Source organism: Gymnoscopelus braueri, assembly GCF_963280865.1.
Source record: "Gymnoscopelus braueri genome assembly, chromosome: 21".
NCBI classification, from domain to species: domain Eukaryota; kingdom Metazoa; phylum Chordata; class Actinopteri; order Myctophiformes; family Myctophidae; genus Gymnoscopelus; species Gymnoscopelus braueri.
Genome location: NC_137623.1, coordinates 4,651,086 through 4,676,069, shown reverse-complemented (window position 1 = coordinate 4,676,069; position 24,984 = coordinate 4,651,086). Strand labels below are relative to the sequence as shown.

At 38.5% G+C, this 24,984-nt stretch overlaps 1 protein-coding gene across 1 annotated transcript; it reads right to left on the bottom strand.

The window, feature by feature from the left end:
* Positions 1-2,026: 2,026 nt before the first annotated feature.
* Positions 2,027-15,811, bottom strand: LOC308077426 (ADP-ribosyl cyclase/cyclic ADP-ribose hydrolase 1-like). The gene is made up of 9 exons (XM_080418112.1): positions 15,737-15,811; positions 12,769-13,011; positions 11,411-11,537; positions 10,764-10,899; positions 9,545-9,627; positions 6,904-6,977; positions 5,011-5,100; positions 3,380-3,463; positions 2,027-2,164 (listed from the first exon to the last, which is right to left on the bottom strand). The coding sequence occupies exons 2-9, from the start codon at positions 12,990-12,992 to the stop codon at positions 2,107-2,109; spliced, it is 876 nt and encodes a 291-aa protein (XP_080274238.1). The 5' UTR covers positions 12,993-13,011; positions 15,737-15,811; the 3' UTR covers positions 2,027-2,106.
* Between the last annotated feature and the right edge of the window lie 9,173 nt (positions 15,812-24,984).

Genomic DNA, 24,984 nt, shown 5'->3' with positions numbered 1-24,984 from the left:
TGTAAATTAATCTATACCTTATGCCTATGTAAACATTCATGAATTTATCATTGACTTAGAGCAGGGGTCTTCAACGTTTTCAGGCCAAGGACCCCCTAGCTGAGAGAGAGATGAAGCAGGGACCCCTCTATATTGTATAAAATGGTGTTTCAGATTCAACTTTTGAATCAACTTCTTCTCCTCAGAAAAGGGACGCTAGGATTCAAGTGGTTAAGGTAAAAAAAAATATCATATCATACAAAGATTTGGCGGACCCCCTGTAGTAACTCTGAGGACCCCCTAGGGGTCCCAGACCCCCTGTTGAAGACCCCTGACTTAGAGAGATATTTCACTTTCCCAAAAATGTGTGGAGTCATTTTAACGTATACTCAGGCTTTTGTGAACACCCCAGACAGTTGTTTAAAGGGGTAGTTCACCCCCCAAATAACTTTTTTTCTATTGATTACTCACCCCATGGAGCCTTGAATTCATGGATATTTTTTTGTTTTTGTCGCATTCCTTCCTTTATTATTTGATTATAATAAATGTGTCCCCATTGATTCCGGTAGGAGACACAAATGCATTTGTGTCTCCTACCGGAATCAATGGGGACACATTTATTATAATCAAATTATTGGCTTAGGAATGTGACAAAAACAAAAAAATATCTATGAATTCAAGGCTCCAGATGGTCAGTAATCAATAGAAAAAAAGTTATTTTGGGGGTGAACTACCCCTTTAAGTTGCTTGATTCAGTATTTAGATTTTTGACATGCGTCCTTCCCATAGTAACTCCATTTTAACCACATTGGATTCATTGAAATCACCAACGCTTGGTTCTGGTGACTGATATTGTCCTTCTAATACGTGAGGGAGCCGTGTTTTTTCAATTATTATACTTTTTTAATCATTTATTTGGAAAATTAAATTAATTAAAAAGAATATATATATATATATATATATATATATATATATATATATATATATATATATATATATATATATATATATATATATATATATATATATATATATATATATATATATAATTGAAAAAAACACGTCCCCCTTACGTATTAGAAGGACAATATCAGTCACCAGAACCAAGGATGTGTGTTTCCTATGAATCTAACATGGTTTCAATGGAGTTTGAAGTTGTATAGGAAGGGGGCGTGTCTAATAAAATGAATATCAAATATTTAAATACTGAATCAAGCAATTAAAAAAAAATGGTCTGGGGTGAAACACAAAAAATGACCCTGTCGAAAAATTATGTTAAAATGACCCCACACATGTTTGAAGGTGAAATATCCCTTTAACACAATGCTTTCCATTACATCTGTGTGCGTCTGACAGTACAGTACTATATCTATAAACCACATCCTGTCTACCAACAGGATTCAAATAAACCACATCCTGTCTACCAACAGGATACAAAGAAACCACATCCTGTCTACCAACAGGATACAAAGAAACCACATCCTGTCTACCAACAGGATACAAAGAAACCACATCCTGTCTACCAACAGGATACAAAGAAACCACATCCTGTCTACCAACAGGATACAAAGAAACCACATCCTGTCTACCAACAGGATATACGAAGAAACCACATCCTGTCTACCAACAGGATATACAAATAATCCATATTCTGTCTACCAACCATAGAGGTATAATATAACTAGAGGGCGGATTGCCCCGCCCCCAGCTATCATTTCAATGAATGTGCTCAGTGGCGTTTTGAAGCACCCGGAAGCCTGCCGGAAGTAGAATTATTGAGTCGTTTTTGGACACACCATAGAGTTATGAGCATGCGCACTAGTGTCCTTTTTGCGTTCTACGGCAGCCCGTGTGTCAAGGATTGAACGCGAGATATTTATTAAATACACTCGAGATGCATATTTATATGTAAATGCATATGTATTTATGTATAATATGTTTACATATTTGTATTTATATATATATATATATATATATATATATATATATATATATATATATATATATATATATATATAAATATCTCTCAGTATGTTTTCCTCGTGCATGTATTTCTCCCCGCCTGCAGTTCCAGCTTTGGCCACTGGGGTGGCGGCTTCAATGTTTCTCAGTAACTCTGGGGGCTTGCTACCAACAGGCCCCGCAGGGTGTCTCTGGGTCTGTGGCACACGCAGTGATGTTGGCCCTGAAGGGAGACAGAAGGACAAGAGAGTCAACCTACTGTGTGTTGAACACACAGAATACAAGACGAGTGGGCTCTAAGGAGGAGTGGGCACCTCAATGTAAAATGTGCTATTTTTTCCAAATTGTAAAAACAAAACAAAAGGTAGGGTGATATTTTTTGGTTAAAACAAAGTATTTTGTTAAAAGGTTAAAGCACTATATTCTGATAGTAATCATTGCTATAGAGTGTTTGTTCAGTAACAGGTACTCTCTCCTAATCAGGAGAGAGTACCCATTTATCAGCCTAATTTTTATTGTGTTCCAGTTCCAATTGTGTCTGCTCATTTATTTGTGTCATCACTTCCAATGTCACTTGTTTAATCTGTATCCTGACTGAGTTCTCTTTTCTGATTAGATACAATTGGAGACTCCTTACTACTGAACAAACACTCTATAGCAATGAGGACTATGAGAATATAGAGCTATTTAACACTTATTTTAGCCAAAGAAAATCACGTACCCTCCCTTTAAGTATAATGTAAAGTATACATGATGTGAACATGCACGGTACATCGTTATCAGACTTAAAAGTTACCCTTCAACTTCCTGTTCATGCCCAAAATGATTGGATATACAGGTAGAAATATTAGGCCTTAAAGGAGAATTTTGGACTAAAGTTTTCTTACCTTTTCTATGACGTTATGATATCTTAGGATGAATGGTACAGTAGAAAATTTTCATAACTCCACCCCTGAGCCGCCACAGCTTAAAAGGTGCGCGGATAGGCCTTAGGTTAGATCACATATTTTAATAGCTTTAAAAAAAAAAACATTTGGTGAGATCTGACGTTCATAGTGACAGAACACTATGCAACCAAAAAAAAAAAAAAAAAAAAAAAACAGAAGTCTCGCTAGACGAGATTGAAATCTCGAGATTTCAATCTCGTCTAGCGAGACTTCTGTTTTTTTTTTTTGGGACAGTGTTCTGTCACTATGAACGTCAGATCTCACCAAAAAAATTATTAAAAAAAGCTATTAAAATATGTGATCTAACCTAAGGCCTATCCGCGCACCTTTTAAGCTGTGGCGGCTCAGGGGTGGAGTTATGAAAATTTTCTACTGTACCATTCATCCTAAGATATCATAACGTCATAGAAAAGGTAAGAAAACTTTAGTCCAAAATTCTCCTTTAATTGTCAAATGTTAAAAGCGCACGTGCACACACGCACTGTACTTACTCAGCCACCTCCTTACACTTGTAGTTAAGTCCTGGGTCCAGCTCTTTCTGCAGGTCCCGTAAGGATGGGTTGTTACAATCTGTCCTGAAAAAGATCAATACAAAAGGATATAAAGCATTGAATGTTTTTTTGTTTTAATGTTGTTGTTTTTTTATTATCATAAACATTGGCCTCATCTTCAGTTTCAAAGTCACACAAATAAATACAATTATACAAGCTTAAGTAAATTCTCACTATAAACCCCTTTGTTTCAGAGGACATAGACACTAATAGTAACAAATATAACATAAATACTGCATAAATTCCACTTAAATCATAGTCATATTCGTGTCATCTGGACCAAGTGTAGCATATAGTTACTAACAACATCTTGAACACAATATCTAGAAGCCAGAGAGGGTCGCTTAAAAAATATATGGCTTTGATGCTATAGATTACATACTGTAGATCACACCACTTTTTAAGACAAATTATTCAGAAAACCACAGAAACGGGGCCGGATACAGAAATTATTAACTGGGGGGGCATTAATAAATGCTGGGGGGGGCGGCTTCCCGCGCGGCGTCGTTTTTTTTTTGGGGGGGGGCCCAAAACCATTTGGGGGGTTTTCGGGGGCCCCAAACCCCCCAAATGCGTAGGAAAATATGCATAGGAAATTATGCATTTTGGCACAGTTAGACCTATAAAAAAAAAAGTTCTGTTTTTTCGTCTGTTTGTGTATTACTGCTTCCTATTGTTCTTTTGGGCTTGTTTTCCTAGGCTTCTTTCTCTCGCAATATCTGGCAACACTGCCCATGGAAAATCAGGGCAGAGGATTATTTGAATTGTGCAATGATACATGATGGAATATGATTAAGGATTATTTTGATTATGGTAAGCTCACATTTCATATCATGACATAAATGTAACTTTCAAAAAAATAAATAAAATAAAATAAAATAAAGATTTTTTTTGGGGGGGCAGTCAGGGCATTTGGGGGGGCATTGCCCCCCCTTGCCCATGCCTAGATCCGGCCCTGCACAGAAACCACAGAAAATCCACAGAGTGTTCAAAGTTCCCCCCCCCCCCCCCCCAAAATAGCAACAATACATAAGTGTACATAATCTTCAGTGGTGGAAAAAGTACTCAAATTCTTTACCTAAGTAAAAGTTCCAATACTGCAATATAGAAATACTTTGTGACAAGTAAAAGTCCAGAATGAAAAATGTACTTGAGTAAAAGTAAACAAGTATTGGCATCAAAATGTACTTAAAGTACCAAAAGTAAAAGTACAAAAATGTTTGAAAATAGCGGATCTACAAGCTCACAACGCGTCGCGATGCGACGCGTTGTGAGCTTGTAGATCGGCTATTTTCAAATAGCCTGGGTATAAAATAGGGCTAAAGAGCTCTTTCATAACATAATTTATATCTGAAAAGTAACTATTAAACTAAAGTTTTCAAATAATTGTAGTGGAGTAAAAGTATAATATTTGCCTCTGAGATGCAATGGAGTAGAAGTAAAAGTATTGGAAATTGGAAATACTCAAATAAAGTACAAATACCTCAAAAATGTACTTAAGTAAATGTACTTAGTTACTTTACACCACTGATAATTTATGGGAAATGTGCAGTATGAGGAACAGCTCTTACACAATAAGAGACTCCTGGTTGACCAACACGATATTCAGACTCTTGACTCTGGTGGAGTTGAACCTCTGGACCTCAATGCTGCCAAAGATACTGTGAAGAAAACAATGTCATTATTATCTATACAATAATCATGATGTTGCTCACTACATCTCAGAGGCAAATATTGTACTTTTACTCCACTACAATTATTTGAAAACTTTTAGTTACTACTTACTAGTTACTTTGTAGATTTTGATTATTATTACAAAACACATACATTAAAGGCCTATGCATTTCGGCTATTTGAAAATAGCAGATCTACAAATGCGACGCATTGTGAGCTTGTAGATCTGCTATTTTCAAAAGATTTGTATACATTTGAAAACCAGTGAAATGGGACATTCTGCATAATGACTACTTTCTACTTTTCGTACTTTTAAGTACATTTTGACACCAATACTTTTGTACTTTTACTCAAGTCAATTTTGAATTCCAGACGTCTACTTTCAGAGTATCAGAGTATTTCTACATTGCAGTATTGACACTTTTACTTAAGTAAAAACATTTAGTACTTTTTTCACCACTGAGGTAAACGCTACACAGTCCCATAGATCTGTATTGTATACTGCAGTACTGCCTGCTTGCCAGTAGGGGGGTGTGAATAGAATAGATTGTGGTTGGGCTGGGATGAGCTTACAGGTTCTTCAAGTTTTATAATGACCCTATTTTAACCCATTACGACCGGGAACGCATCAGGTGTCATTTTTAGATTTTTAGCTAAAAAGCATTATTTCATACTTTGGCTATTCAAAAATAGCAGATCTACAATGAGCTTGTAGATCTTCTATTTTTTGACAAATCTTGAAAATGTGTGCAAATCTTTTGAATAAATATATTTTTTTAAAGCGAACATTTGTAACTCAAATCTTTGCTTCTGGGGGTTCCCTGGAACAACGTATTCTGATATGGGGGTCCGTGGCCAAATACATATACATTTTGGGGGTCCTTGACATGAAAAAGTTTGAGCACCACTGACATAGTAACATACGTTTTTTTTTTTCTTCAAAAAACTGTTAGGATTTAGAAGGCATTTGTAGAATCGGAACCTCAGGCCTTAATGGGTTAAATTCCTCCGTAATTGGTGTAAGATCACTGTGTAGACGACTGTCAACAAGCCTTGGTATTTTACGCTTAAGGACTCGGTAGCCGTTTAAAATGTGTTGGCAGCAATGTCTGGTGTCTATTATCTAGACGGTTGAAGTTGAAAGGTCAACATTCAATCCTAGTTCATGAGGTATTTTAAACAGATTTGGAGTACATCTCATGTGATTAAACCATCTCTTGTGTAAACATATTTCAAATATATATATATATATATATGTTTTAAATATATATATTTTATCATGCTTAGTGTAGGCTATGTGACATCCAAAGTGATGTGTGCATTAAAAAAAGAAAAATCTGCTCTAATGCCGCAGTTAAACATTTTGTGATGGAGGTAATTATCAGTTTGTAACTTCAGTAATTAGTCGGATAACGATTTAATTGCGTGTTTGGCATTGAACATCGGAACATTATGAATAAAAAAATAACATTATGTTTGCCTTTTAGGCTTCGTAATAAAAAGTTGCACTGGTCAGATATGACAAATAACTTAAATATACAAAGAAATTGACATATTTAGTCATTTTATACATGCAAAAAAAAGGAGAAATAGCAGATCTACAAGCTTACAACCCGTCACAAAGTGACGGGTTGTAAGCTTGTAGATCTGCTATTTCTGCTTTTTTTTAATGTTTGAAAACATGGAGACGATTATGACGATTATCTCAAATAATTGCGATTCGATGATTATGTAGACAGGCCTACTGATTACTGGACTGCTGTTCACAGTGGACGTTCAGCTCAACTCACCTGTTAGCATCGAACGGTGTGGCTATAGACCCGTTGAGCATCGATGTGACATCACCACAGGCAGCTTCTGCAAACTGTAAGAGACATAGACAGTGTTAGAAGAAAGTACTCGCATGTTTTGGTAAAAGTATCAATAATGCAATGTAGAAATAGTCTGTTACAAGTGAAAGTCTGGAATTCAAATTTTACTTGAGAAAAAGTACAAAGGTATTGGTATCATAATGTAGTTAAAGTACCAAAAGTAGAAGGTACCCATTATGCAGAATGTCCCATTTCATGTTTTCAAATGTATAAAATGTATACAAATCTTTTGAAAATAGCAGATCTACAAGCTCACATGCGACGCATTGAGAGCTTGTAGATTGGCTGTTTTCAAATGGCCAAAATGTATATAGGGCTGAAATAATTGTAGTGGAGTAAAAGTGAAAATTGGTTATACTCCAGTATAGTAAAATTATCTCAAAATTGTTCTTAAGTACAGTACTAGTACTAGTAAATGTACTTAGTTACTTTACACCACTGGACATAGATGATGTTCAGAGGACTCACACCCTGAATAACTGGATAAATACGTAGCAGAAACAGCAACCAGTTGTAGTACAAGTATGTACACAAATCTCTGATGAAACCGAATTTTGTGTGTGTGTGTGTGTGTGTGTGTGTGTGTGTGTGTGTGTGTGTGTGTGTGTGTGTGTGTGTGTGTGTGTGTGTGTGTGTGTGTGTGTGTGTGTGTGTGTGTGTGTGTGTGTGTGTGTGTGTGTGTGTGTGTGTGTGCGTGTGTGTACGTCTGTCTGTCTATGGCTAATCTTGCAAAACACTAGACAGATCAAATTTCTTGTGCACACTGCCAGAAGGCCAAGGAAGTAAAACCTTATATCGTCTCTTGTCAGGTGAATACTTTTCAGGATTCAAATTCAAAACCATCAAAAGTAGCAGATCTACAAGCTCAAAACGGATCAGCAAGAACTGACTAGGCCTTCTTCGTGTGCTCTGACTTTGTACATTTGAGAGAAAGGTCATTTAGGTCATTTTACCCCTGCAATTGTTTTAAGGTATTTGTTTGTCTTCTGCTGCTGCACAACATTCCTACATAGCATAAATGTGAGGCATCCTGAGTGAGTGGGACTGTGGCTCACTAAGGAAGGAGAGAGCTGAGCAATGTGTCTCCATGGAGAAGAGAGGACAAAACCCCATTGATAAACAGCCCAGGCTCAGAGATCCTCTCCTTCCCACTGCCAAGAAATCCACCATGCATCAGAACTCCTATAGCTCCTATCGGAACCCCTCTCTCCGCTGTGCAGCTCCGAGATGAGGTCCCACATTCTCGGGTGCCCGTAGGTGACTGACGACACCGGCGAATATTTCCCACTATGAGTGATTCTTACCCTTTTCCGCACATCGTATCCAAAAAGTAAAGCCCCCCCCCCCCCCCCCCCCCTGCTCTCAGATGTTTTAAATTTCAGCGCTCAAGAAAATCTAACCGGACGGGTTGAAACAAGCGTTCAAATGGCTTGTCGCTTAGTCGGCCTGTGGCCATGTTTTGTGCCATGTTTTCCCGATGCAATCTTACGGGAGCGGTACGGCGCATGTGTACGGGGGTTGACTGGCCACAGACTTCCTAAAAAAAGCGATTGAAACCCCCCCCCCCCCCCCCCCTAACATCGATAAACACCTGAAAACAAAAGGATTGTAAATCCCTTTGTTCCAGCCAGTGACAGAAAACACCTATCTTTCAACTATTCCTACCCCCCCAGCCACAAACCAGCCAATTTGTTCTTGAAACAACAAACAAATGCTAATTTGTCTAGGAGCCAGGATGTCTAAGCAAGACAGAACAGATGTCATGGGGAACAGGGAAGTGTATTGAAGGCAGACACTATTTCATTAACCAGGAGTTTCACAAATTTCCTTGACAACTCCACTACATCTCAGAGGCAAATATTGTACTTTTACTCCACTACAATTACTGGAAAACTTTATTTACTAGTTACTTTGTAGATTTTAAATATTATTGTAAAACATTCATTAACCACTTCAGCCCCTATATAGACTTCGGCTATTTGAAAATTGCCGATCTACAAGCTCACAGATATATGAGCTTGTAGTCCTGGTCCAATGGCTCTGTGGGGAGAATACTGATGTCTAGGAGTCGTTGGCAGTGGTGGAAAAAGTACTCAAATTATTTACTTAATTAAAAGTACCAATACTGCAATATAGAAATACTCTGTTACAAGTAAAAGTCCAGAATAAAACATTTACTTGAGTAAAAGTACAAAAGTATTGGCATCAAAATGTACTTAAAGTACCAAAAGTTAAAGTACTAAAATGTTCGTTGTGAGCTTGTAGATCGGCTATTTTCAAATAGCCTACAGTATGTATAAAATAGGGCTGAAGTGGTTAATGTGTGTTTCTTAAGATCATAATTTATGTCTGAAAAGTAACTAGCAACTAAAATGTTCAAATAATTGTAGTGGAGTAAAAGTACAATATTTGCCTCTGAGACGTAGTGGAGTAGCAGTAAAACTATTGGAAATTGGAAATACTCAAGTAAAGTACAAATGCCTCAAAATTGTACTTAAGTACTGTACTTGGTAAGTAAAAGTACTTAGTTACTTTCCACCACTTGTTGTTGGGTACTTACTCCAGCCGAGGCCCGGTTCCAGAACGAACGGACAGGGTTGTTATAGCACTCAGTCCATCCTGGGCACCCACTGGTTAATGTGTCTAGGAGAACAAACATATAAACACACACACACGTGTTTTGCATACATGTTTTTTATAATTACACAATAAAAGATCTCCAAAACAACACCACATATAGCTACAGCAGTAGTAACAGTAACAGTAACAGTAAACAGTGGAGAATACAGAATCATGCTGATATACCACTGATATAGCGACATACATTTTTTTTTTTAAATAGCAGATCTACAAGCTCATAGCGCGGCACTCGGTGCCGTGCTATGAGCTTCTAGATCTGCTATTTTTGAATAGCCAAAGAAATCTAAAGCGTCAGAGATGCGTTTGAAGAAAAAAGGCAGAAACTCTTGCAGGCAGAAACGTGCAAAGGAACCAGTTCAGGTGGTTCAGGCATCCAGTAAGAAGTGACCTCCTGGTATTTACTCTCAAGAACATTTGAAAATATAATGATTATTGAAATGTACTGCTGTATTATATCACTATTTTATCTCATAATTTTTGTCATACTGTAGCTCCCTCTCCCGTTAATAACCCTGTTCTGACCCACATCTCTTCTATGTTGTATCGCTGTTGTCTATCTGTCCAGTCCCTTAACCCATTAAGATTAAAAAATAGCTGATATACAAGCTCATAGAGCGGCACCGAGTGCCACGCTATGAGCTTGTAGATCTGCTGTTTTTTGAGAAATCGTGAACATTTGTGCAAATCTTTGATTTTTAAAGCTTTTTTTTCCCAGCAATTAATTTTTTACTCAAATCTTTGCTTCTGGGAATTCTACAAATGTCTTCCAGATCCTAACATACAAAAAAAAAAAAAAATTATGTTGCTATAATATCAGTGGTTCTCAAACATTTTTCATGTCAAGGACCCCCCAAAATTATATGTATTTGTCCACGGACCCCCCGCCCCCCCCCATCTCAAAATATTTTGTTCCAGGGACCCCCTGAACCAAACATTTGAGTTAAAAATGTATATAATGTATTCAAAGATTTGCACACATTTTCAATTATTTACGAAAATAGCAGATCTACAAGCTCGTAGCGCGGCACTCGGTGCCGTGCTACGAGCTTGTAGATCTGCTATTTTTCGAATAGCCCAAACAAATCAAAAAATGCACACAGATGCGTTCTTAATGGACTTAAAAGGCGTACAGTACTTACCACTGCTGCCCTCCTGTCCACACCAGGTCAGCCCGTCCAGCACGGAGCCCAGCAGAGAGTCCTCCAGAGTCACATAGCAGTCTTTATTCTCCGTGAATTCATGGACAACATCCTTGGTTTTGCTCCAGAACATCATCTAAAGACAAAAAGAAAACAAAAGGTCAGGTATAAGTAGGTTATTGTGGCCTCCTGGTGGCGCTATCATAGGCCAATGTGTAAAAAGGGTGCCATTTTTTCTTAGGCCTTTCAAATCGGACACTGCATTTATGATTTGAGGCAAAAATTTGTGTTTTGCTAAATTAGACCTGCTGGTGGCGCTATAACAAAACATACGTTAACCACTTCAGCCCTATATACATTTCGGCCATTGGAAATTAGCCGATCTACAAGCTCACAGCTTGTAGATCGGCTATTTTCAAAAGATTTTAATACATTTTGAACTTGTGAAATGGGACATGATTCTGCACAAATGAGTACTTTTACTTTTTGGTACATTTTCATACCAATACTTTTTGTACTTTTACTCAAGCAAATTTTGAATACCTTAAATTTTACTTATAGCAGAGTATTTCTACAACTGCAGCATTGATACTTTTACTTAAGTAAAAAATATCCGAGTACTTCTTCCACCACTGGCTGATACTCACTCTGTTGCAGGCGGGCTCAAAGGGTGTGACTGAGATAAGAGGGTCATAGGCCTCCATGGGGACGTTGCATGGATCTTTGCCCACATAGGCGCTCTCAAACGCACTCCAGACCTGTTCACACTCAATTCTGAAGAAAAAAAAGAAAGAAAGAATGATATACAGCAGTGGTTTTCAACCTTTTTCATGCCCAAGGACCCCTAAATTGATCTACATTTGGCCGCGGACCCCCATTTGAAAATGTTTTGTGCCAGGGACCCCCAGAAGCAAAGATATATCAGTTAATTTTCGCTTTAAAAAAAATATGAATATTCAAAAGATATGCACACTTTTTTCAAGGTTTTTCAAAAAATAGCAGATCTACAAGCTCATAGTGCGGCACTCGGTGCCGCGCTATGAGCTTGTATATCTGCTATTTTTGAATAGCCAAAGCTAAGTGGTTAAAAATGATTGTGATGCTTTTAACTAATTTTGCTGGGGACCTCCTGGTACTCCCTCAAGGACCACTGGTGGGCCCCGGACCACTGGTTGAGAACCACTGATATACAGCACACATGGGCAACGTGGCCCTCACCTTCACTTAATGCGGCCCGCAGGTTAATATCAGAATAGTGATATATTATTGATTTCAGCTGTTATGATTCCAAACATGTAAACATGACCCGCTTTAATTACTTCAGTCTAGTAGCTTAATCTAGTATTACAATTCTATTGTCTTTTTTATGTCCAATGTATTTGAGTACATTTTGATGCCAATACCTCTGTACTTTTACCCAAGTAAATCTTGCATTCCGCACTTTTACTAGAGTATTTCTGCATTGCAGTATTGCTACTTTTACTTAAGTAAAACATTTGAGAACTTTTTCCACCACTGCAAATGGGGTCCTCACGTACTCAATTCATGGAGACATTAAAAGACAGACAGATATACACTACTATGCAGAACATCTTATGCACATTTTAAAGGCAAGAAAAACAAAAAAACAAGAACAAAAAACAAAGAAATACAGAAGCCTAACTGAATTTGTTTTAAAGAAGTAGTCAAAATTATCACTTTTACGCAGTTTTACACAGATTACTCACAATAAAACTGCTCGGTTAATGTAACTGAGACAGAGTGTAAAAGTGTGTGTGTGTGTGTGTGTGTGTGTGTGTGTGTGTGTGTGTGTGTGTGTGTGTGGTTAAGTAAACAACTAGGTAAAAGTATGACATTCTCTGCATCAGGAAATCAACTTTAGTATGTGTGTTTATGTGATCAGTGAAAAGACATCCCCCCCCCCCCCCACCCACCCACCCCCCAAAAAATAAAATGTACTCTCCTTCAAAATGAGAACACAAATGATAAATAGACATGTTTTTACCTCTTGGGTTTTTGTTTGGCTGTAAACGCTTCGCACCTGGAGGTGAACTGCTCCCTGAAGCTGACCTGTGAGGTGCTGCTGGGGGTCTGCAGTCCCAGGATCAGTCCCAGGAGCAGCCCGAGCCCCAGCGCCACACACACCCCCCCGATCAGCCAGCACCGTCTCCTCCGTCCCTGCTGCTCCCTCTTCCCTCCTGTGATCTCTGCGTACTCCTCACGATCCATGGGTAACAGCGTGTACTCTCTGTCAACGATCATGCGACAATCAAAGGGTCTCTCTTTTAAAAAAAAAGTTGTTACCTTGTATCTTTGTTGTAAAAGATCAGTGATCCAGACCCTCTGCGGCGGGTTGTGTTGATGTTTACAAGCCGTTTGGCAACAGTGTAGCAGCTTCACTCACTCTCTGTCTATTTGTGGAACAAGTGGCTGTGTGGGGGCTGGAGGCAGTCCGTCACCGAGCAACACTCACACTCACCCAGTGGTGGAAAGTAACTAAGTACATTTACTTAAGTACTGTACTTAAGTAAAATGTTGAGGTAATTGTACTTTACTTGAGTATTTCCAATTTCCAATACTTTTACTTCTACTCCACTACATCTCAGAGGCAAATATTGTACTTTTACTCCACTACAATTATTTGAAAACTTTAGTTACTAGTTACTTTTCAGATAAATTATTACATTATAAAACATACAATAACCACGTCCACTTCAGCCCTATTTTATACATAGGCTATTTGAAAATAGCAGATCTACAAGCTCACAACGCGTCGCTTTCTGCTATTTTCAAATATTTTAGTACTTGTACTTTTGGTACTTTAAGTACATTTTGATGCCAATACTTTTGTACTTTTACTCAAGTCAATTTTTAATTCTGGACTTTTACTTGTAACAGAGTATTTCTATATTGCAGTATTGGTACTTTTACTTAAGTAAAGAATTTGAGTACTTTTTCCACCACTGCACTCACCCGATCGATGTGAGACTCAGCAGCTACCGGACTGGTCTGGTCTTCTGGGTCAAAGACTAACTTACTCTCTAGTCTCTACTCCTACAATAAATCTTCTCCTGGTATGTCACTCACCTGTCTTGTCGACCAATGAATGATTAGCTCTGGTCCGAGCGTTAGAAGGTGTTCTCTACCTACCTACGCTATGATACTTAACTTACTTTCGATCTATAACCTTAGATCAAGCCTCTCGTATGTAGATGTATTTGATCGTTTTTTACATTTTCATTTCCACGACAGTCTTAGCTACCATCCCCCCCAGAGTGCCCTGGAGTGTCACCAGCAAAGCCCCTATTTATCCAAACATGTACAAATGTAAATCATAAGGTGATTACCCGCTTGCTCCAAATGTTAACTAGGTGTCCGGAGTGTTTGTGTAACGTATTAGTCTATATCTTTCAATAAATATGTGTTTTTAATCCCGTCTGTGGCCTTACGCCATTCCTCCCCTCGTTCACTTCCCCTTTACATTGAGTGTAATTCCGGATCTCACCGGATGCGCCCCGTCACTACCGCCCATTAGGAACTTCCGATAGAATCGGCCACAGACGGGATTGAAACACTTCTTTATTGAACAATTACGGACTAACACATTGCACAAACACTCCGGACACCTAGTTAACATTCGTTGTTGTGTGTGTGTTGTGTGTGTGTGTTGTGTGTGTGCGGCTTGTGTTTGTTTACAAGCCTCTGTCTATTTGTGGAACAAGTGGGGGCTGGACGAGGCAGTCCGTCACTGAGCAACACTCACTCACTGCTGTGAGTGAGACTACTCTACAATTTTGAGGCATGTTTTACTTTACTGGAGTATTTCCAATTTTTCAGTACTTTTACTTCTACTCCACTACATGTCAGAGGCAAATGAAGTATTGTACTTTTTACTCCACTACAATTAGTTGAAAACTTTAAGTTACTAGTTACTTTGTAGATTTTGATTATTATTACAAAACCACTTCAGACCTATACTTTGGCAATTTAAAAAATCCTTTGAAAATAACAGATCTAAAGCTTGTAGATCTGTTATTATACATGTTATACATTTGAAAACTTGTGAAATGGGACATTCTGCATAATAGTAGTAACTAGTTTTACTTTTGTTACTTTAAGAACATTTTGATGGCAATACTTTTGTACTTTACTTTGTTACTTTACTCAAGTCAATGTTGAATACCGAACTGGTAGGCTACTTGTAACAGATCTAGACTATTTCTACAATAGGGTATTGATACTTTTACTCAAGTAAAACATGTGACTACTTCTTCCACCATTTGTCACCTGTCGTTGACCAATGATTAGCCCCCTGGACCAGAGCATTAGTGAGTTCTCTAGCCCTAAAACATGACACGGCGCTACTTGTTCCTGGTTTTTGAAATGTCTCCATGTACAACCCGTACGTCTACATTAACGTTCACATTTCAAATATAAAGTGCTGACCCCACGGCCATGGATGTTACAAGTTAAAATGCCAGGGTCTAAGTACCCGTGTCCTCCGTATTGTTCAATAGGAAAGCGTTTAAATCCGATCGGTGGCTATTTTCTCAATAGGTTTTGAACTACGCGAACCTATCGGTTGGGAGATGTACTACACTCTGATACATTATAACTCTATGAAGAAATGGCCGCCGATTGGATTAAAATGCTTTTTATTGAACAATATGGAAAATACAGGTACTTAGACCCACCCGTTTCAACTTTTAACATTCATGGCCGTAGGGTCAGAACTTTATATTTGAAATCTGAACGTTAAAGTAGATGTACGGGTTGTAAATATAAACATTTCAAAAACCAGGAACAAGTTGAGCCATGACTGTCATGATGTGACTGTCATGTTTCAGGGCTACTCTGCTCATAGACCGAACGTGTGTGTGTGTGTGTGTGTGTGTGTGTGTGTGTGTGTGTGTGTGTGTGTGTGTGTGTGTGTGTGTGTGTGTGTGTGTGTGTGTATATATTTCGCTACTCACCGAAACAAAGGCTGTTTTGTGTTGTTGTAAGTCTATTCTCCAGGGTAAGGCTCTCAGGACAGCACCTTCTCTGTAGCCTATAATACACTTTCTGGAAAGAAAAATGTGTGTCCGCCAGACGGAAATGATTTTATTTACTCACCTGCGCCCTCTACTGATCTGTTCAATGGCCATTTACATTGACCAGATAAGTAGTAGAGGACGCAGGTGAGTAAATAAATACAATAATTGTATTTTCTTCCCCCAAAAAAAGTGTATTATACAGAGAAGGTGGGGCCTCTCAGGGCCCCTGAGAGGCTTCCCACCTCCGAGAATAGACTTTGAACAACAAAAATAACAGCCTTTGTTTTGGTGAGTAGCGAAATAGTTCTGTTTATTTGGACTAAAGACGGAGACCTCGCAGGGTATAGTGGAATATTCGTTCATTGCCAGGTATTGTGTCACTGATTTAAATGGATACAAGAAGAGGCACCTCAATGTTAAATTGGCTATTTGGTCCAAAATATAAAAGAACAATTAACAATGGTCATTATGTAAAGTAGCCTATATAGCCTACATCATTGGTTCTCAAAGTGGGGTCCGGGGACCCCCAGGGGTCCTTGAGGGAGTTCCAGGGGGTCCCCAGCTAAGTGATGGATAGTTAAGAACCAAATAGACCCTTATCTGAGAGTGTACAAATGGAACCAAATGGACCCGTTAGGGTCCATTTGGTTCCATTTGTACACTCTCAGAGTTACATCAACATTGATTTTGCCATACATAGAATTGGCCTAGATTAGAAAATACGACTGACCAGGTCTTGAGAACAAAAAATGTAAAACAGAGTCTAAATCTCACAGTTACCATAAATATATCCCAGACATAGAAATGCCATTAAATGGGGGTCCGTAGCCTAATGCATGTCAAGCTGGGGGTCCTTGAATTTAAAATGGTTGAGAATCACTGCTAGAGTTGTAAAAATCTTCTTATGGGGGTCCCTGGCATATCTTTTCAAATGGGGGCTAATACGTGTCAATTTGGGGGTCCTTGACATGAAAAAGTTTGAGAACCACTGGCCTACATGATGTGAACATGCATAGCACTTCATTATCAGTCTTAAATGTATCCTTCAACTTCTTGTTTATGCCCAAAATGACTGGATATACAGGTTTTGTAGCAATTTGTAGCCGTTGTAGAAAGATTAAACCTTAATTGAGGAGTGTTCAAGCATGTTCTAATCATATATACTTTACATTATTTGAGACCATTTTCTAAATATTTATTCTTTTTTACATTATGGACAAAATAGCCAATTTTACATGGAGATGCCCACTCTGTCCTGTTACCAATTAAATGACTTGTATAAGTTGTGTATATCCTACTATATGTTATGTACAGGCTAAGTTACTTATTATGTGTGAGCAGTGGTGTAACGTAACTAAGTACATTTACTCAAGTACCTAGGCTTAAGTATAATTTTGAGGTACTTTTACTGTACTGGAGTATTTTCTATGTTTAATAGGACATGTCAGAGACAAATATTGTACTTTTACTCCACTACAATTATTTGAAAACGTTAGTTACTAGTTACTTTGCAGATGTAAATTATTACATTATAAAACATACATTAACCACTTTATCCTAGTTTTATATATAGGCTATTTGAAAATAGCCGATCTACAAGCTCACAACGCGTCGCGATGCGACGCGTTGTGATCTTGTAGATCTGCAATTTTTCGTACATTTTAGTACTTTTACTTTTGGTACTTTAAGTATATTTTGATGCCAAAACCTTTGTACTTTTACTCAAGTAACATTTTGAACACAGGCCTTTTTTTCTTGTAATGGAGTATTTCTACATTGCAGTATTGATACTTTTACTTAAGTAGGCTACTTTGTCCACGACTGTGTGTGAGTGATCTGGGACTGGCAGAGACTAGTCCAAGTAAGTGCAGAGCCGTGCATTCATGAGCTCCTGTTTGGCTGCCAGTTGCAGTTAAAGTTATTATGGAGTTGCCAAACCCACCATCACATCTCCTTAAGCGTCAGTAACAGGCAGTGTTGGAAAAAGTTCTCAAATGTTTTACTTAAGTAAAAGTATCAATACTGCAATGTAGAAGTACTCCGTTACAAGTAAAAGTCTGGAATTGAAAATTGACTTGAGTAAAAGTACAAAAGTATTGGCATTAAAATGTACTTAAAGTACCAAAGGTAAAAGTACTAAAATGTTTGAAAATAGCAGATCTACAAGCTCACAACGCGTCGCATCGCGACGCGTTGTGAGCTTGTAGATCGGCTATTTTCAAATAGCCTAGGTATAAAATAGGCCTAAAGTGGCTATATGTATGTTTTATAATATAATAATTTATATCTGCAAAGTAACTAGTAACTAAAGTTTTAAAATAATTGTAGTGGAGTAAAAGTACAATATTTGCCTCTGAGATGTAGTGGAGTAGAAGTAAAAGTATTGGAAATTGGAAATAGTACAAATACCTGAAAATTGTACTTATGTACAGTACTTAAGTAAATGTACTTAGTTACTTTCCACCACTGAGCGTCAGTAACAGGAGAGACTTGCGGGAGGCAGAAGGACAGCTGCCATGTGCCATATAGATTAATCTGGACTCTCCGGTATAGGCTGGGGGTGCATAGAAGGACATGATGCAGATGGACTACCTACCTATCAGCCATGTTTTATAAGCCCCCAAAACAGGTAAATCCATAGTTCCAAAAATCACTTTTTTTCTACCGATTAGTCGATTAATGGAGACTTGAATTCATGGATATTTTGTTAGTTTTTGTCTCATTCCTAAGACAATAATTTGATGACCGGCAGCGGTTCCGGTAGGAGACACAAAGAGTCTTCTTTGTGTCTCCTATACCGGAACCGCTGCCTACCGGTCCCGCTGGTCATCAAATTATTGTCTTAGGAATGAGACAAAAACCAAAAGAAATCCATGAATTCAAGTCTCCATGGATGGGGTGACTGATCATAGGGGAAAAAAGAATTTGTTTGGGCGAACTATCCCTTTAATCGTGAAAACCCTGGTGGTTTCTTGTTTGTTTTCTTTTTTACAAACGATGTGGGTTTTCAGATGAACGCTGGCTGAAAACTGGACTGACTCGGGTCACACAGACAGAGGACAGAGCATGTTTGTTGTTTTAGCAAAGAAGACAAGCAAACACCTGCATGCTTACTCAGCTGCTGATTGCACACAACAGACCAACATGGCAGCCTGAAGGCACATTCCAGGTGTAATAGCAAACCAGTTTACAGAGCTCATCTGAAAACCACATTTGTGTTGTAAACAAACAAACAAACAAACAAACAAACAAACAAACAAACGCTTTAGAGCAGGGGTCTTCAACAGGGGGTCCGGGACCCCTAGGGGGTCCTCAGAGCTACTACAGGGGGTCCGCCAAATCTTTGTGTGATATATATATTTTTTTACCTTAACCACTTGAACCCTAGCATCCCTTTTCTGAGGAGAACTTTAGCCAAAAATAGCAGATCTACAAGCTCACAACGCCTCGCGCTGCGAGGCGTTGAGAGCTTGTAGATCGGCTATTTTTGGCAAAGAGGCTATAGGTGTAGAGGGAAAAAAGAGCAGACTTAGTAAAAAAAAAAAAACATTCATCTGAAACACAATTTTATACAATATTAGAGTAGGGGGTCCCTGCTTCATCTCTCTCTCAGCTAGGGGGTCCTTGCCCTGAAAACGTTGAAGACCCCTGCTTTAGAGATATAGAGAGTGCAAGAAACCACCCAAATTGTCATGGTTAAAGGTAGTGTGGTATCTGAACCACTGACTTCACTATGTTTTGGTAAAGGTTCTACTGCACTTTTGTAGTTGCCAACAACGACATATTGTAGTCAGTTTGATGTTCCAGAGGTGTGCATGAATGGTTGAAGAATGGATTGAGGCGTCACTCCAGTCAGTGAGGTTACTTGCATCCGATGTATTTCAAACCAACATGGTACAAACAGAGTTCCTATGGACCCCATGAGGTCTCTCCAACAGCCCCACCTAGACAAACAATAGATCACGCTTTGAGTCCCTGATTCGATTTGCAACTGTGTGGGCCAGAAAGGGATGGATGAAGACAGTGTCTTGTGGCTTTGTTGTTCCCTGTGCCGTCCAAGTAAAACAAACATAATGCTAATTGTACCCCCCACCCAGGTCAGGGCCAACAGTCACCTCTGAATCAGCTCTCCTATCTGTACGTGTGTGTGTGTGTGTGTGTGTGTGTGTGTGTGTGTGTGTGTGTGTGTGTGTGTGTGTGTGTGTGTGTGTGTGTGTGTGTGTGTGTGTGTGTGTGTGTGTGTGTGTGTGTGTGTGTGTGTGTGTGTGTGTGTGTGTGTGTGTGTGTGTGTGTGTGTGTGTGTGTGTGTGTGTGTGTCTCTGAACAGTATTGCCAGGTTTTGCGCGAGAAATAAGCAACCAGGTCTATGAAAACAAGCCCAACAATATAGGCTGACTATAGGCTGCATGAGCACTTTAAACCTATATAAAAATAAAATAGCCGATCTACAAGCTCACAACGCGTCGCAACTATTTTCAAAGAAAAAAAGCAACATTAAGAAATAAAGCCAAATAAGCAACTTTGGAAATAAGCTAAAAAGAAACGCAACCACCAATATTTTTTACAAGCAACTCGCTTATAATAAGCGGACACGGCAACACTGGTTGACTTTTGAAACGTTTGTTTCAGAGAGGGAGAGAGAGAGAGAGAGAGAGAGAGAGAAATACAGAGAAATTGAAAATGATTTAATGTCAATCATTAGCGTCCTGTCTCGGTCTCGAGCATATATCACGGGAGCCTTTCACGTTTTCGTGAGACGTTTGAAATAAAAACAAGTGTATCTATTGGGTTGGGATCACATCATGGTGAAATATCTTGGAATCAGTGAACCCCTGTCGCCGACCAATCAATCGTGCGAGAATCACAACGATATTTTTAGCCCGATTTCAAGAGAGAAACTCGTGCAATGTGAAATGCTTAACGATCTGTTCACTCGCCGACCATTTCAAATGTCGGGCAGTGTGTAGAGGTCTTTAGATTATAGTTATACTTAGTGTATGTTATGTTATGAAATATACAACAGAAGGGTAAGTGATTTTCTCTGGTTTAAATAAGTGTTAAATAGCTTTTTATTGTGATAGTACTCATTGTTATAGAGTGTTTGTTCAGTAAAAGGAGTCTCCCATGTCTCTCCATCTCTTTATTAAACAGAAAATTTATTTTCAGTGCTCTCTCCTGATTGGCTTACATTTTGTCACCTACCTGAAAATGTACTATATATTCTAGTTTACTAAAGAGCTGGAGAGACCCCTGTGACCGAACAAACACTCTGTAGCAATGATTACTATCACAATATTTAACCTTTTTAACAAAAAACAAAATTTAGCAAAAAATATCTTACCCTACCTTTAAGTGTAGAAACCACATTAACTCAAAAGCTGGATTTTGGTGGAACGGGCAACGAGGGAAAGGCTGCTTAAAATCACTCACTCACTGTTGACCGGCGTAGTCGGATTCACTTCATTGTTATATACGTATAAATACATTTAAAAAAAATAGGTGCATGTGGAAAAAGCAAGTTAGTATCACATAATATGGAATTGGGGAAGGAGACAATATTATTTGTATAAAGTATTTACACACAACACTGTTCCAACGTGCCTCACTACAGGTTCTAACATGCCTCACCATGTCCCATTGTCTGCCTTAAACCCATTAAGACCTGAAGCCGATTCTACAAATGTCTTCTAAATCCCAATCACAGTTTTCTGGAAAACATATGTTTCTATATCAGTGGCGCTCAAACCTTTTCATGTCAAGGACCCCCAAAATGACATGTATTTTGGCCGCCGACCCCCATCTCAAAACATTTTGTTCCACGGACCCAACAGAAGTCAAAGATTTGAGTGACAAATGTTCGCTTTAAAAGAATATATATTCAAAGATTTGCACACATTTTCACAATTTTTCAAAAATAGCAGATCTACAAGCTCGTAGCGTGGTGCCGCGCTACGAGCTTGTAGATCTGCTATTTTTGAATAGCCAAAGTGTAAAAATATGCTTTTTAGCTCAAATAAGAAATGACACAGATGCGTTCATGTAATGGACTCAATAATGTGAATAATTCATGAATGGAATGTATAAAGAACTAGACGCGTCGCAATTCAGGGCAATTGCAGAGTGTGGTTGCGCCGACGCTAGTCGCGGTTCGCTGCCGCCGGGACTCGAGGAATACGCTGGGAGGAATACCGTCGGAGGCTGCGCCAATTACATTGTCACGCAACTCCTGAGATCACTTGCGTTTCATTTTGAGAGGATTGGTCCCCCCAACATATGGTTTTTGCATCAAAAGGTTACATTTTGAGCATTTGTGGCGCCCCCTATGGATCAAAGTGGAAATTATTTTGGGGATTTGTTGAGTAATCCACACTTGACATGTGATTCAAATTTGGGATTGACTGGACGTTTTGTTCGTAATTTGTGGGCTTTCTTGTAAAACGGGCCCCTCCCGCTAACTTTGGAAGCCATTTACGGACGAACGGTATGGACTATCAAAATTCTGTCGCATAAATACCCATCGCATGGGTCCAGAGATCATGTGTACCGATTTTTGTGAAATTTGGACAAAATATATGGGAGGAGGAGCTAAAAGTGTGTTTTGAAGAAAATTCAAAATGGCGGAAAATCTATCCTGACGCAAATGGGCGTGGCCTATATGGGGAGTTGCGTCATGACCCAAGGAATCTAGGGAAAAAGACATTTTGATTTTACGACCTACGGTTCAAGAGTTATAGGCCAAAACGTAAAGGGGGCTGTTATAGCGCCCCCATGTGGCCGATTAGTGTAATTATTTTTTCAATAATTTCGGACTAAATTATGAACCTCCCCTCCAAATCTGGTAACTCTAGCTCTTACGGTTTCTGAGAAAAGATACTTGAATTTGAGTTTTTTCACTTTTTCATTAAAGTGGATGGGGAAATTTAATGCACTAATAAATCAATATCAATAAAACTATGCAACCAATCTCTTAGCAAAATACAAGCACACGATTCCCGGTGAAGCCGGTCATTTTGACATATGGCACTAAATTGGGAAAAATAAACTGTGGGCTGTGATGCGATTGAAAATATTGTTTATCTTGAATAATAAAGTGCGAGGATTACTATAGTCTGGTTGCCCTGTTAGGGCAACCACACTAATAAAGTAGGAGGATTACTATAGTCTGGTTGCCCTCACACTAATAAAGAAGATTATTCACAGGTAGGCCTACTTGCACCACTGTATCTCCATAAGCTTTTCATACTCTCTCTGCTATAAGAGACTTTGATCACATGAAGGAGGAGACTATATTGTCTGGCAGAAATTAACCCTTTAAGCCCGGCAACGCGTCTGTGTGTCATTTTAAGATGTCTTTGGGCTATTCGAAAACAGCAGATCTACAAGCTCATCGTAGCGCTTGTAGATCTGCTATTTTATACACAACAAGAGAACACAAATGTGAGGAGGCTCGGTTGGTGGACAGTAGTGTTGATTTTGACAGAATTTTTTGATTTTGTTTTAGTCATAGTCTTTTGAATCAAATTCCATTTAGTTTTAGTCATATTTTAGTCATCTGAAATGTTTTACTGTTAGTCTAGTTTTAGTCGACTAAATATCATAAGATTATAGTCGACTAAATCTACAGTTGATTTAGTTGACTAAAATGTATTTTGGCGGTGCCTTGATGGCGTCGTAATGGCTGATTTTACTCTTTGTTGCATGCTGAAAATAGCCGATCTACAAGCTCACAACGCGTCGCGCTGCGACGCGTTGTGAGCTTGTAGATCTGCTATTTTCAGAACGCAACACCCGCGAGCGCAACCAAACATAAAATGACTTGTCTTTTAGTTCTACTGGATCTCTTCTCCACTAGATCCCTCACTAACATTTTAGTCTAGTTTTTATTTGTTGACGAAAATGTCAATATATTTAGTCTTAGTTTTAGTCATCGTAGACAGTTTTAGACAGCTTAGTCTTTATTTAGTTTTTATGTAGTTTTTGTCAGTAAAAAAATGTAGTCGACCAACATTCTTCGTCATAGTTTTAGTCGACGAAATCAACACTGGTGGACAGATCCATACATATGAGAGGTCAGAGCTGGGATCAGAGGTCAGAGCTGGGGTCAGAGGTCAGAGCTGGGGTCAGAGGTCAGAGCTGGGATCACTAGTCCAGTGATTCTCAAACGTCTTCATGTCAAGGACCCCCAACTTGAGATGTATTTGGCTGCAGACCCCAAACTCAAAAGGTTTTGTGCCAGAGACCCCCAGAAGAGAGGATCTTTTTCAAATATTTTCAAAAAATAGCAGATCTACAAGCTCGCATTGCGGTGACGCGCTGTGAGCTTGTAGATCTGCTATTTTTTGAATATCCAAGGTATAAATGGATAAGCTGGTTAAAATTATTAATGTATTAACACATTTTCCTGGGGACCCCCTGGAACCCCCTCAACGACCCCACTTTGAGAACTACTGCACTAGTCTGCATATTATTCAAACCTAAGCACTTAAGCCCGGTATTACTTTGTTGTTTGACGGATAGTGAAAATAGCCGATCTACAAGCTTGCAACGTGTCGCTTTGTGATGCATTGTGAGTTTGTAGATCCGCTATATTTTCGCTATATAAATGTTTCCTCTTTTTTCCATCTATGATCTACAAGCTCACAACGCATCGCATTGCTATGGGTAACACTTGCTCATAAGGTACCTGTAATTAACGCTTAATTTATGATTAATTAATATATTAATTAATAGTAATAGTAATAGTAATAGTAATAGTAATAGTAATAATAATAATAATAATAATGATAATATGTTTTATTTATAACGCACTTTACATTTTTGGAAATCAAAGTGCTACAGTGTTAAAATCATAAGAAACGCAAATTACAAAATCAGGGCAAAAGCGACAAGAAGCCTTTCTTGAGGGAAAAGTCGATTAAAAACGTAACTAAAACACTATAAGACAAAGGTTTGTTAAAAAGGTATGTTTTGAGTCCATTTTTAAAAGCATAAGAAATTATAGATAGATAGATAGATAAATAAGATCGATTAGGTAGGTAGGTAGGTAGGTAGGTAGGTAGGTTAGATAAGATAGATAGATTAGATAAGATAAGATAGATAGATAGATAAGAAATGAATGGGAGTCTACCACTGTTGCAAAAATAAATGTTTTATTCCCAGATGTATTGTTTTGTTCCAGCATAACC

Coding starts and splice junctions, on each gene's coding strand:
- LOC308077426 (XM_080418112.1), bottom strand. CDS start 12,992: ATGGATCGTGAGGAGTACGCAGAGATCACAGGAGGGAAGAGGGAGCAG. Junction 10,900..11,410: donor TTGAGCCCGCCTGCAACAGA/GTGAGTATCAGC, acceptor TTTTGTCTTTAG/ATGATGTTCTGGAGCAAAAC. Junction 6,978..9,544: donor GGAACCGGGCCTCGGCTGGA/GTAAGTACCCAA, acceptor TGTCTCTTACAG/TTTGCAGAAGCTGCCTGTGG.